Source organism: Artemia franciscana, chromosome 20, assembly GCF_032884065.1.
Source record: "Artemia franciscana chromosome 20, ASM3288406v1, whole genome shotgun sequence".
Taxonomy (NCBI): Eukaryota; Metazoa; Arthropoda; class Branchiopoda; order Anostraca; family Artemiidae; genus Artemia; species Artemia franciscana.
Genome location: NC_088882.1, coordinates 24,625,312 through 24,638,900, shown reverse-complemented (window position 1 = coordinate 24,638,900; position 13,589 = coordinate 24,625,312). Strand labels below are relative to the sequence as shown.

General features: G+C 36.5%; 1 protein-coding gene across 1 annotated transcript in view; it reads right to left on the bottom strand.

Moving 5' to 3' along the window:
- Window positions 1-4,892, bottom strand: part of LOC136040030 (guanylate cyclase 32E-like) — a 265,444-nt gene extending 260,552 nt beyond the window's left edge. The window contains exon 1 of the mRNA XM_065724096.1: window positions 3,749-4,892. Within this exon, the coding sequence (XP_065580168.1) occupies window positions 3,749-4,111 (363 nt within the window). The 5' untranslated portion in view covers window positions 4,112-4,892. The remainder of the gene's footprint in view (window positions 1-3,748) is intronic.
- Window positions 4,893-13,589: the final 8,697 nt, after the last annotated feature.

The window sequence follows — 13,589 nt, the reverse complement described above, 5'->3', positions numbered from 1 at the left end:
AGAGATTAAGAAATTTGCGATTTTAAAATTATTAGTGAAAACTGGATACAGATTATTTTTTGCGCAAACATTTTTAAATTTTATGTGATTTTCGGGATGAACGGAATATAGATTGTATTTGACGGCCTGTCAGGAGCCTAATATTATTAAACATCTTTGGATGTACGGGAATGTGTTTTAGTCTATGGTTAAATTGTATTATTGACAAAAGAAATGGGGTATCCGTTACCAAAAAGAATATCTCTTATAAAATTTATTCCTCCTTTTATGTGCGAATTGGAGCGAATTCAGGGCACGACCAATGAGAAAAGTTACAACTGCTCTTTCAACTTGCGGAGGGTGATTTGAATTAAAATGAAAATATCTATTGTTTTTCGTTGGTTTTCTATAGATAGTAAAATCAATTTTATCAGTATTACGAATAATTAACACATCTAAAAACAGTAATTTATTTTCAATTTCTAGGGTAAACTGCAAATTTCTATCATAAGTATTAGGATCATCAAAGAAACCCCGAAGCTCAATTTCCCCATAATTTTAAAGTGAACTACGTCATCCATGTAGCAGTCCCAATAGACATATTTATAAAAATAAGAATTTAATGCCCAATTTTCTAGGTTCTTGACATAAATATTTGCCAGTAGCCCGAATAAAGGCGCTCCATTGATAGTGCCCTGATATTTGCTCCGATTCGCAAATAAAAGCAGAAATAAATTTCATCAGAGATATTCTTTTTTAAGGTTTTTTAATTGTTGCGAATCCCTTGTTAAAATATATGCCAATATTTTTTGCAATTACCAGCCAAAGGGCCTCGGCACTCGGCACGCGGCAGGCTTCTATATATGGATTCTCATTGTCACTTGTCTTCTAACCGCTGACAATTTGTTGTCTTTTCATACTCTTTCAAAGTCTTTTCAAACTCTTTTCAAACTCTTTTCAAAGACATTTGATCATTGAAGCTATTCTGATTTCTAACAACGATATGTACTAAGCTTCAAACTTTTGGTTTTCAATTTTAAGGTTTTTGAATTTTTGCAATCCCTTGCCAAAATAGAGAATCATCATTTTTAATAATCGTAAATTTTTTTAGGAGGGCCTTTCTATTGTAATTATGTAACTGATGGCCTTCAAAATGTTTTCTTTCTTAAGGCTTTTGAATTGTGGTAATCCCTTGTTAAAATATACATAAATATTTTTGCAATTTCACTTTTTTGCTCTTTACTCGATTTAATGCCTTCATACTGTTATCTTTTCAAAGATGTTTGATTATTGAAGCTAGTCTGATTTCTATCAAAGATATATACTAAGCTTGAAACTTGTGGTATTCATTTTTATGAGTTTCAAACTGTTGTAATCCCTCTTCAAAATAGAGTCCAGTGCATTCAATCATTCGTTATTTGTCTTTGTGGCTATGAAACCGGTTTCCTTAGATCTTACATTCTGCAAACTTCTCGAGTGTGTACTGGTTAATACGGAGGTACCAAGAATTCCAAAATACTTACTTACATCGATCAAAAATATGATTGAAAAACTGGAAATATCAAGGAGACACACTCGTGCCTCTATAAAGAGGCGACACACGACAATGTTAAGCGATCTTCTGTTCCAGTGGTCGCAGAGGGATGGGGAGGGATGCATTTCGTAGCCCGAGCTCCAACTAAGAAACCTCCCAAATTTCATCCCCCTCCAACTTTTCCTTCATGGGGAAAATCTGGCCGAAAGTTTCGACCCGTCAACCCCAGCCCCCCTTTAACGTTGTCCGATCGGGCTGAAATTCACAAGTTAAGGTTCCCTAGGGCCCAGGAGCTTATCCACGAAATTTCAGCTCGATCCGATAACTCCTTCCCTGTTTTCTAGAAACCACGCATAGGCACTTAAATTTCATTTTCTTTTTTTCCTCGACGCCTACAGGTCACAGCCGACATCGGATCTGGGTGTACGAGGACTCATTCGATGCGGAATTCTCCGAGTAATTTTCCTGGAAAGTTTCGTAGGAAAATCTTAACCCCCCGAAAGTTTCAACCCCCAACCCCCCCCCCCCCCCCTTTTAACGTTGTCCCATCGGGCTGAAATTCACAAGTTAAGGTCCCCTACGGCCCAGGAGCTTATCCGCGAAATTTCAGCTCGATCCGATAACTCCTTCCCTGTTTTCCAGAAACCACGCATTAGCTACTTAATTAACGCATTTCTCTCCATAAGAGCCCATGTTAATTTGAAATTTTTAAAAGTTATTGAGAAGTTATATTTACACGCATGCAAGTGATTAGCTCAGTCGGTAGAGCGCGGGACTTTTAATCCTCTGGTCAAGGGTTCAAGTCCCTGACGGGCGATTTTTTTAACAACATCAAAATAAAAGTGTATAATTTTGATAACACCTGGACAGCTTATCAATTGAGAGATAACAGAATATTAGCTTCTTATGAGCAAAAGAAACATTTCGGTCATTCTATCTATTTTTTTTTCTATTTTATACAATGATTTAAAAGCGGGGGGGCGGCAGCCACTCAAGTTCCTCTCCTAATTCCTGTACGAGGAGTACAGGAATTATTAAATTACATCCACCATGGATTGTAGAAAACCGTACAGAAATAATATGAAAAAAACTTCGTTTTCTTAAAGAGTTAAAGAGGCTGCGTCCCAAAGTCGAACCTTAAAACGTACAGGAATTAGAAGAGGCAGTTGGGGGGCTGCCGCCCCCCAAACCCCCAGCTTTTAAAGACTCTTTTGTACAGGTTTTTTGTTTTTTTGCTAACCCCCCGCTCTTGGCTTCGGAAAGGCCCTCTTTTAATTAACAAAAAATTGAAATGAATGAATAATGGAATAACCTCGAAAAATATTAAACACAAGAGGACAGGAGAACCATTGCGCCGAAACTAGTAATTAGTAACAATGAAGTCCCCCCACAAAAAAAACCTGTACAAAAGAGTCTTTAAAAGCTGGGGGTTTGGGGGGAGGCAGCCCCCCAACTGCCTCTTCTAATTCCTGTACGTTTTAAGGTTCGACTTTGGGACGCAGCCTCTTTAACTCTTTAAGAAAACGAAGTTTTTTTCATATTATAGTGAAAGAAGTGAAGATAAAGGTTCTCCCGCTGGAAAATATGTTAACTAGGATTATTTTGTATATTAAGAAGTAAGAATTGGGTTCTTATCATGTCTCCTTATGTACGGACTGCTCATGCATTTACATCCTTATGTCATTCCTAAGAACACTTTACTTTAGACCCAGCCCCTCCCTTATAGTCAAGCATATAGCCCAAATTATATAGGCTATTCTCCCTGATTTTCCCGTCAACTGATGTAGTCAGGTTGTTTATTTGCAGTTAAATTAATTTAAAAAAAAACAGTCACGCATCGAAAATTCATTGAGAATGTATAATTTTGACTGTTCAGAATTTCTTAGCGTTTCCTTCTAGAGAGGCCAGTCCCTAAATCCGTACCTTTTAAATGGCGTAATTTTGTCAAAAGCCTTGGGGGGGGGGCAAAGTTTGAGCCAATTTTCATAACTTAAGTGAAAATGACAGTGAAAACTGAAAAATGAGCCATATAGTGGTTGATGCTTGAATTATGCTGGCTTATCTAAGCTTTGACAAGATTTTTGAAGAAACTAAATTTTGGCTAGGAGGTAAACTGGGGTTTGTTAGGGAGGCAAACCAAGGTCTTGGAGGAGCAGCTCCCCCCACTGACCCATAGCAAATTACACCCCTGTCCGCAATACATCACAATGCTCTCAATTTAAAATTCTAGACTACCTTTTCTTGGCTCCCTATGTCAGCGGCATAGAATTTCAAAGTTCTTCCCGGCAAAAGACTCGGGTCAGCGTTCACAGCTTCAACGGCCAAAGTCAAAGCACCCACAGCCACTTTGTTTTTGATATAAGATGTCAAAAATCCAATAGTTATATCCATAAGATTCTCGTCACTTCGGTCACATTTTCTAATCATGTTATTCTCGTGTTTATGATGTGCAACTTCTTGACATTTTTCATCCGTTTCAAATGAAATATTTTCATTTTCATAATCAAAATTCAAAAAGTCAGAATAGCTTTCCCAATCGGAAAAATACTGTTGACACAAAATGTGATCCAATGTTAATAATACGATCAACAGTTGCATAACTCTACATATCCTTATTATGAAACTTTTCTGGCGGTTGGATTTATCTTACACCAAATGCCAAGAATCACTTTTAATTGTAATTTCAGACAATATTTTCTTCGGTTTTGACAGATAATGTTATTCCGCAATCGAGACAACTGCTGACAAACACAATGACAAGTATCCCTCTTCGCCCGTAAACTAATGACCAACTTAAGCGTAAACAATATTACACACTTCAGCTAGTGGGCCAATGTGCCCTTCAAGAGTAGGGCCAGTATTTTTAGGGCCCTCTTCAACGTAATTGAAGCTTGATGTAAAAAAAAATGTCTTGTATTCGCTCTCTTTACTCTTAGAATAAAAACTTTAGAAAGACTAGATGGAATGGATATCTCAAACTAGGCGATCAGCTTAATTGTAAAATTAAAGACAGGAGAAATTCCGATCGTGCACCATCGCAAGAAGCTATATCCAAATGGGAGTCAAATAACAGACTATAAAGTTCTCCAAATTTTACTTTTTACTACCTTCATATTAAAGTCTGGTAATATTTCTAGATACAGAGGTTCCAAAATGCCGCGTCTGACTTTAAACTCTATGCTATCTATCTTCAAGATGTGCCAGCTTTTGCATAAATCCTTAGTGTGTCAGTGTAATTTTTATTTTGAGATAAGACTTACTTCTACACAACTTATGGTTTCACAATTAACAGCCTTCGAAATTTCCTTTGTATTCTTTCTTAAGGTGATAGTTCGTTAAGACACAAAGTAATACTGAATCAAACAAGATGTTCATTCAAGTTTTTATAAACCACTAACTTGGTGAGAGAACTTTGTCCACACCTTTTTACTCGTCCACGGCGACGCGTAAATGACTTGAAAGCCAAAGTCTAAATCTTAGGAGACAAAAATTTCCAAAAAGAAGAAATTGGTCTTGTCAAATCTGTTTTGAGATTGTCACTCTGGTACAACTATGGGAGAGATATGGGTTACTAAGAGCGCAGTTCCCTTTTTTAAAAGGGGCCGTGGGTCGCCAAATTTATTGTAACAATATTCGATCGTGATAAAACCAAATCAGTTTTAGAGCCAATAGAACCTTTACAAGCTTTTTATAGGAGTTTTGTGCCACCAAAGGAGTGTTTTGGAGGAGGATGTATCCCTTAGCTTCGTCTTCCCAAAGTGCTTACTATGCATGTAATAAACAAGAAACAGGGCCGTTCCTAAGGTTTGTGGCGTTTGTGGCAAAATTAATAACGGCATCCTCTAAAATAAAAAAAAGCCCCAGCCACATCGTTCCCATAGCTTCGGCGCCTAGGGCAGCTTGCACCAGTCATCCTTCTTTAAACATCCCTACCTACAAAGGTGAAAAATTACTTTGCTTAATAGCAAATATTGTAAAGAGCAAATTTAAACTAGCTCAACTCAGCTTATTTAAGATTAAATAGAAAATCAAATTTTTCAACTGAAAGTAAGGAGCAAGCAACATTAAAACTCAAAAAGGACAGAAATTATTCCGTATATGAGGGAGTTTCCTCCCCCCTCCTCGAATCCCCACTCTTCACGATAAAGTTTTTTAATACTTTAAAAATACTTATTATTCTACTTAAACAGTTCTTGGGTTTCAGGAGTCGTTCTGAAAGAACTGGACAAAAAATCAAACTTTAGCGTAAAGAGTGAGGTAATCAGGAGGGGGTAGCTCCCCTCATATATAACTTCGAATAATTTTAGTTTCTGTAAGTTGTACGGTTGCTCCGTATCTTCAGTTGAATTTTTTTTTTTTTTTAATTTAGTTTGTGATCAAATAATTTGGAAAATCCACCTCTTGCCCTCCAATAAAAAACTCTTTGTAAAATCCCACCATGGAAATTTTTTCCTATTTAAAACTTTCCCACCTCCCCCCCTAAGACAATTAAATTCTTTCTGAAAATTCCCACTTGAATATATCCTGCGGCCCATTCCACCTAGAAAATATTCCTTGGCCTACTTTCATCTAAAAGCAGCTTTTTAATTTCTAATCACTTTCAAATAATTCCAGCCCCCCCCCCCTCTCTGGAAAAGAGTTCACGGAAATATCTCCTCCTCTATGGAATATTTCTCACGCGGAAGATTCCCCGTGGAGAATTTCTCTCACAGAAAATCTCCCATGGGGAATTTTTCCCGCAGAAAATCACCCCTCTTGGAAAAGTCCGCCAGATAAGTCCAAACCCGCTGAAATTCCCCCTCGACAATTCCCCAGATAATCTGCACATGTAAAAATGAGTTGCTCAAGAGAAAGTAGGACAAATAAAATAGAAAAATCTTGTTTAGGAATTCTGCCAAAGTACCTGGTGTAAAGTTTTCCTGGAAAGTTCATCCCTGAAAACTTCCTTCCTCATGGATAATTTTCCATGTAGAAAATCCCCCTTATAAAATGCCCTCCCCTGTAGAAACATCTTCCTTCGAAAAAGGTATGTTTACTTCCCAATAACAAATACTATATGTAACCAAAAGACAAATGTAATAACTTAAAGCCCTAGGGGGTTATGTTTTCCTCAGAAGCATGGTTATTGAACCCTTCAACGATACTGAACATAAAGTCTACCTCAAAATTTTCACCGGAGGACTTTGGAGGGGAGGGAGTGAAAGCGGACTAGATGCATCCAATTTCTTAGGCTACTTAAGAAGAGCATTTGAAATTTTAATTACGGCTCAAATGAGCCTTCTTCCGATCTTCTAGAATCATTGATTCGACACCATTACCCCTGAGAAGAAATAACAAACAATAAAAGTCGCATCTGTGATTCTTTCTTCTGGCAAAAAATGAAAGATTCCACATATTTGCATATTGCAGTTTGAAAACTATACAGTTGAGTTCACTGATTCGCTGAATCTGATGGTGCGACTTTCATTAAGATTCCTTGACTTTTTAGGGTATTCCCCTTTTTTTGAAAATCAGGCAACATTTCTAAGACACTTAGCTATCCATAGATAGCATTAAACTTTATGACTTTTATATATCTGGAATGAGCATGAAAAATCAATTCTTTTTATGCATCTATTGTTGTGAAAATTACACTATTAGGATTTCGGTGGCTATTGAGTCGAGTCGCTAATTGGGCTTGCTTAGAGTTTGTTACCGCAAACTGTTTGATATTAGGTTTAGAACAAACAGAAATTATTATGAATGAGTCAATGAAATCTAAAACAAACAGAAATTGCAGTCAGCATTGAAGTCAAACTTAAATCGAACATAGATAACGACCAATATGTTTTACGATAAATATGTATACTGTTGCCCCTCTCCCCACTTTCGAAACCCAAAAGGCTGCCCTATAACCTACCTGTATCAGGAAACAAAATAGGCCCATATTTATTGCTTAAATTTGAGATTCTGTTTTGCCAATTGAGGTTTCTAAGGAATAACTTTAATCGGAGAAAACGGGAACGAAATAAGATTTTTTTTTTTTTTTTTTTTTTTTTACAGCATAACTGGATTTATCTTTCCAAAGACTTTTAAATGGAGTGATTTTGTCTTTAAAGATTTGAGTACTTTCCTTTCCTATCGCATTTTTATTAAATTACAAATGTTACTTTAGCCTTTTGAAGGTTTCTCGAGTTAGCAACCCCGCTCATGCTCCTTGTGATTTTTATTTGTTTCAAGTTAGACTTTATTATCAAATGTTTTGCTCAATAAATTGTTCCAAGCACAGTATTACGAATTGATACTTCGGCAAGTTGTAGTGAATTATTTTTTCATTTGGACAAAAAGGACTTAAAAGGAGAATTGACCTGATGAAAATTAGGCCTTTTTAAAAATTAAATTTAAAAAAAAAACAAAAGGAATTTTTTTTTGAAAACAAAAACACTGAACTGATTGTGACAAGGTAATCAAACTTGTGACTTTTTTGTGGGGAGTTTGATAAGGTCGAACAAAATACATTCAAGCATTTTGTAATGTTCCACGGGTTCAAATTATGCATAGGTCTATCTAAGATGTGACGGGAACAACCGTATTCATAAATCTCCTCGTTTTGCTGTTAAAATATATATGTCAATACTTATAAATCGATTGGTGGCGTCCTAAACTAGTGGCATAAAATATGCCTGAGGATTAACACAATTTATCGGAAAATAAATTATTTTATGAAGTGTAGTGACTAAAGCGATCGAAGGCATTCGAAAAAAATGACAAGAATGAATTTAAAACTGATGTCAATGCACGAATGAAAGAACATAGTTGCGAAAGTTTTTCCCTTTTTTTATAAATTGGATCAACCCCTGAGGCTCGTTACATAAGTTCGGTGACTTTAAACCTAACGAATCTTATATTTTCGCAATTACCATAAAAATTAGATTCTTTTAAGACATGAATTGCTATTAAAAATTCTTTTTAAGTTTTGCTTACTAAATGCGTCAGTCGCGCCATACTAACAATAGTTTGTTGCTGCAATAGTGTTTAACATATCAAGGCAGCGCAACAGCGCTGCCTAAGTAAAGAACGGTGTGGGCACAATATATTATTTGTTTACTCATTTTTTTTTGTCTTAGGCCAGGGGACTTCGTATCGAAGGACTTGTCGTAGAAACTTCTAAAAGGACTCATTCGATTGGAAATTGAAATGGCTAGTGCCCTTTTTAATAATTGAAAGTGATTACGGGCAACTAATCCCTTCCCACTCCCACCATTCCCCAAACACATCAAATCAAAATTTTGAGATAGTCATTTGTTCAAGGTAGCTGAAATGTCCAGAAATATGTATTTGAAGATGACACCCCCCGCCCCCTCACAGCCCTCGGGGCAAGGATTGTAAGTTATGCTCTGAGAGCATTTACGACTTATATAGAAAGGGTTATCGTACAAACAGAGAGGGCTCATTGGACTGGAAATCAGAAGTTCAATTCCTTTCTATAAGATTCAGAGTGATCAGAAGGTGGATAACCTCCCCCCAAACCTCGTATTTTCCTGAAATGCACCTGATAGAAATTTTGATATTGAAATTTGTTATCGTAGAAACTTCAAAAAGACTGATTCGATTAGAAATTGAAGGGAATAGTGACCCTATTATTAGTCGAAAGTGACTAGAGGGTAACAAACGCCCCTGCCAAGCCAACCATTGCCCAAAACACATCAAATCAAAATTTTGATATAGTCATTTTGTTCAGAGGAATTGAAAGGTCTGAAAGTTATGCCTTTGCGGTTTACAGCCTCCCTCTCCCCGCAGCCCTCAGGGCAAAGGCTGTAAGTTACACCCTGGGAGCATATGAAGTTTTTATAGATAAAATGGTCGTAAAAACTTCGGAGGGGGGGGGCTCATTGTATAGGTAATCAGAAGTTCTAGTACCCTTTTCAAGATTAAAAGTGACCAGAGGGTGGATAACCCCCCCCCCCACACACACACACACACACCTCATATTTTGCTGAAATGCATTTGATAGAAATTTTAAGATGGCCATTTGTTGTCGAAGAAACTTCGAAAAAGACTCATTCGATTGGAAATTGAAAGGACCCTTTTCAATAGTCAAAGTAATTGGAAGGCAACAAGCCCCCCCCCAGGCCGATTAATTCTCAAAGAGCATCTAATCAAAATTTTGAGACTGCCATTTTGTTCAGCATAGATGAAAGGTCTGGAAATTATGTGTTTGAGGATGACAACCACCCCCCGAAGCCCTCAGCGCAAGGGTTTTAAGTTATGTCCAGAGGGCATATAAGGTATTGATAGAAAGAGTTGTCGTATGAACTCAAGAGTGGGCTCATTGGATTGGGAAAATGTTCTAGTTCCCTTTTTAGAAGTTACAGTTACCGGGGGTACCTGTTCCCCCTCTACATTGAATCTTTCACAAATGTATTCGATTAAAATTTTGAGATAGCCATTTGTTCAAAAATAGTCCGAAGATCATATAATAAGGCCTTCGAAGTGAACAAAATTCACCAGAGTTTGGGGGTAAGGGTTGTAAGTTATGCCTCAGGGGTTCATAGGGTTTTTATGCAAGGGGAGGTCTTGTGAACTTTAGAAGTGGCTCGTTTGATTTGAAATGTATAGTTCTAGTCCTTTTTTAAGAGCCAAACATGATGGAGAGCAGCTAACCCCCTCCCTGACATCCTCTTTTCCCAAAACGCATTCAAGTGAAATTGTGAAATAGCCAATTTGTTAAAAATAGTCCAAAAACCTATAACAATGTCTTTTGGGTGAACACAGTCCTCCAGAGCCCGTTGACAAGGATAAGTTTCTTATGGAACGGGTAATCGTATAAACTTTGGATCCGATGGAGCTCATTTGACTGGAGGTTGAAAGTTTTACTGCCCTTATTAAGAGTCAAAAGTGAGTGGAGGGTAATCAACCCCATCCTTCAAGCCCATCACTCCCCAAAACATATCTGATCAAAATTCTAACAAAACAATTTTGTTAACCCTTGTTGAAAGGTCCATAACTATGTTTCTGGGGATGTCAACCACCCCACAGTCCTCAGGACAAGGACTGTAAGGTAGGCCATTCGTTCATTGTTTGCACCTAGTATATGTTATTGAGAAAGGTATGCATGTTCTAACTTTACTTTCCAAGAAGACGAAGGATATTTAGATGAGGCTTTCAGAGAATTTTAAGGGGAGTGCTGAGCTAAATCAAAACACATTATTTGGATATGGATTGTCAAAAGGGTGCAACACAGGAATAACTGAGTATATTAATTTCGAAAATTCGGGATATTATAAAGGAGATTATCAAAAAGGCAATATTTGAATGCTAACAATACTACTAAGACTACAACCACTACTACTACCACACTACTCCATTTATAGTAATAAGGGGATATTTGAACTAAATCAAAAGACGCTATGTCCATGCATTTCGTCTAAATAGTGTACCTCAAGGATTTAATTGGGTATTAAGTTAGAACTTCCAGAGAATAATTTAAGGGACGATCATCTCACCAAAAGGCAATGTGTGCACACTTCTGCTAATACTAGTGCTACTGCTACATTCACTATTACTGCTACTACTACTACTTCTATTGCAAATAATAGTAAGGCTAAAAGCATTGAGATGAAAATTTCAAGAAGTATATGAGCATACAGGTTATCAAAAAGACATACATGCAATGTCATAGCAATGGCTAATTGTGTTAAGTTGAAACTTCCAGGACTCGATGAGAAGAATGTTCAACTGACCAAAAGGCAATAGGTTAATACTACTGCTACTAGTAGTACTACCGCTATTCAATACTATTACTAGTAATATCAACACTACTACAATACTATTACTACTACTATTACAGCTGTGCCTAAGAGCATGATGGTGAAATTTTCAAGAAATTTTGAGAGGGGAAGATGAACTGAATCAGGACTCGCCCTCTGTATGCAGTTGTCAAAAGGGTGTAACAGTAATATCTTAGGAACAGACTGGGGTGTGAAATTCAAACTAACAGGGCTTGTTGTGAGGGATGTTGAACTAACCAGAGAAGAGTATTTGCATCCTAATGCTAACGCTTCTACTCATACTACTGCTACTGTTACTATTATTACTACTTCTACTAATAATATTGCCACTAAAGCTAATGTTACTACTACTGATTCTACTGCTGCTACTACTACTACTACTATTGCTGTTAAAACTAAATGTATTAAGGCAAAAAATTTGGGATATATTGAAACCGTAAAGAACAAAATCGAAACACACTATGCCCACACAGGTTGTCAAGAAGAAGAAAAAGAAGAAGAAGAAGTTTTTTCAATACAATGCAATACAAAACACAATACAAAATGGAAATACAATACACTTATTCCCCCTAAAAAGGCTCCATGGCCAGGGATACAATGGGGATACAAGAAAATACAATATAAGCAACGAACAATAAAAAGAAAAAGAGAACAATAGCAAAATAACCCATAAGATGAAAAAGAAAACGTATCATCAATGCTTCACGAACGGTGGATGCATTAAGTTGAAAAGCGCATACTGCCACTAAACCGAAACAACTATTGCTACTGTGCAGGCTAAGAGTATTAAGTGAAGATTATAAGAAATATTAGGTAGACGTTAGACTAAATCAAAACACACTATGAGCTCGTGGACTTTCAAAAAGTTAGCAAAGCAATATCTGAAGAGCAACTTGAATTATAAATTCAGACCTTTAAGGGTAAGTTGTGGGGGACTTTGAACCAGCCAGAAGGCACTATATGTGTATTTTTAATACTACCACTACAGTTACTGTAACTGCTGACTCTAAGGGTAATAAAATGAAGCTTATAGGGAACGTTTAGGAGTTTCAATTAAACGAAAAAAATCTATGCATGCAGGTTTCGAAAGGAGCATGTAAGCAATAAAAGGTTCCAATGCTCCACCTCCTATCCTAATATTTGTTGTGCATCTACACAATACTACATATAAATTACTGAAGCCTCAAATGAATCAACTCAGTCAAATGAAGCTTAAGAATTTTTTATAATTACAGTTCATTTTATATAGACTGCATACATGTTTGGGGCAAATGTACCACCACACGGCCATATCACCTCTGAAATAGATGTTTATAAATAGATTTTTGATAGCTCTATGTTGATGAAGCGTCCCACAATTTTCACTCTAAAGTATTTTCGTCCTAGTCCGGAAAAATTTTCAGTTTTATGGCACTAAATAAAGGATTATGGCTAAATACTGCGGTGCGATCTTTTTTTGTATGAGATGCAAAACATTAAATTTCAGTTAAATGACTCCTCTTCAAGTAATTCGTGGCATCCAAGTCAAAGCGAACTCGACAAAAAAAGAAAAAACTAAATAAATAAACATGGTAAAATACGAAATTTTGAATCTTTGTCAAAGGGGACTCGAAAAGCCCGATTGAAGATTCTTTGGCATGTACAATATGATGGTGTAGATTTAGTCAAGTCACCTATTTTTAAGATATGTTCCCCTACGATCGCCCCTTTTTATACAACCGGATAAATATCTTGTGCTAATACCTTTTAAATAGTCATTCACTTAAACTTTATAATCAGCCTGAAATGTATATAAATTCAGTGAGCATATTGTTTTCAAATAGTCATTATTCAGAACTTGGTTATTATTGACAAGGGTCTTTCTCTACTTACTCTGTCTGGAACAGGGCTGCTGCCCCCCCTGGATGCTTTTGAACTAAGAAATAAAGATGTACCAGCTATCGATGAATTTTGAAATATCTTTCCCAGATTCCTTTTGTTGGGCTAGTTTTGTACTTTTAGTGCTGATTTACGTTTCGTTTGTTTTTCTTTATATTTTTTAGTGACTCAGTCGGTCATATTTCTGGTGGGAAATAAAGTTATACATAAATCCATACATATTATTTATTACCGTAAGACGGTTTTATTTTTTGAAATCAGGCAGATTCTCATCAAAAAAGGGTAAAAAAGAATACAGAATACAGACTTCAACATTACAGGTAATATTTGGCTTTATGTTTTAAAAGGAATATTTTGACTGTATTAGTTACATTAGACAGCGTTGGTTATATTATTCTGGTGTGAGTGAACTACATGGGTTTCATCTC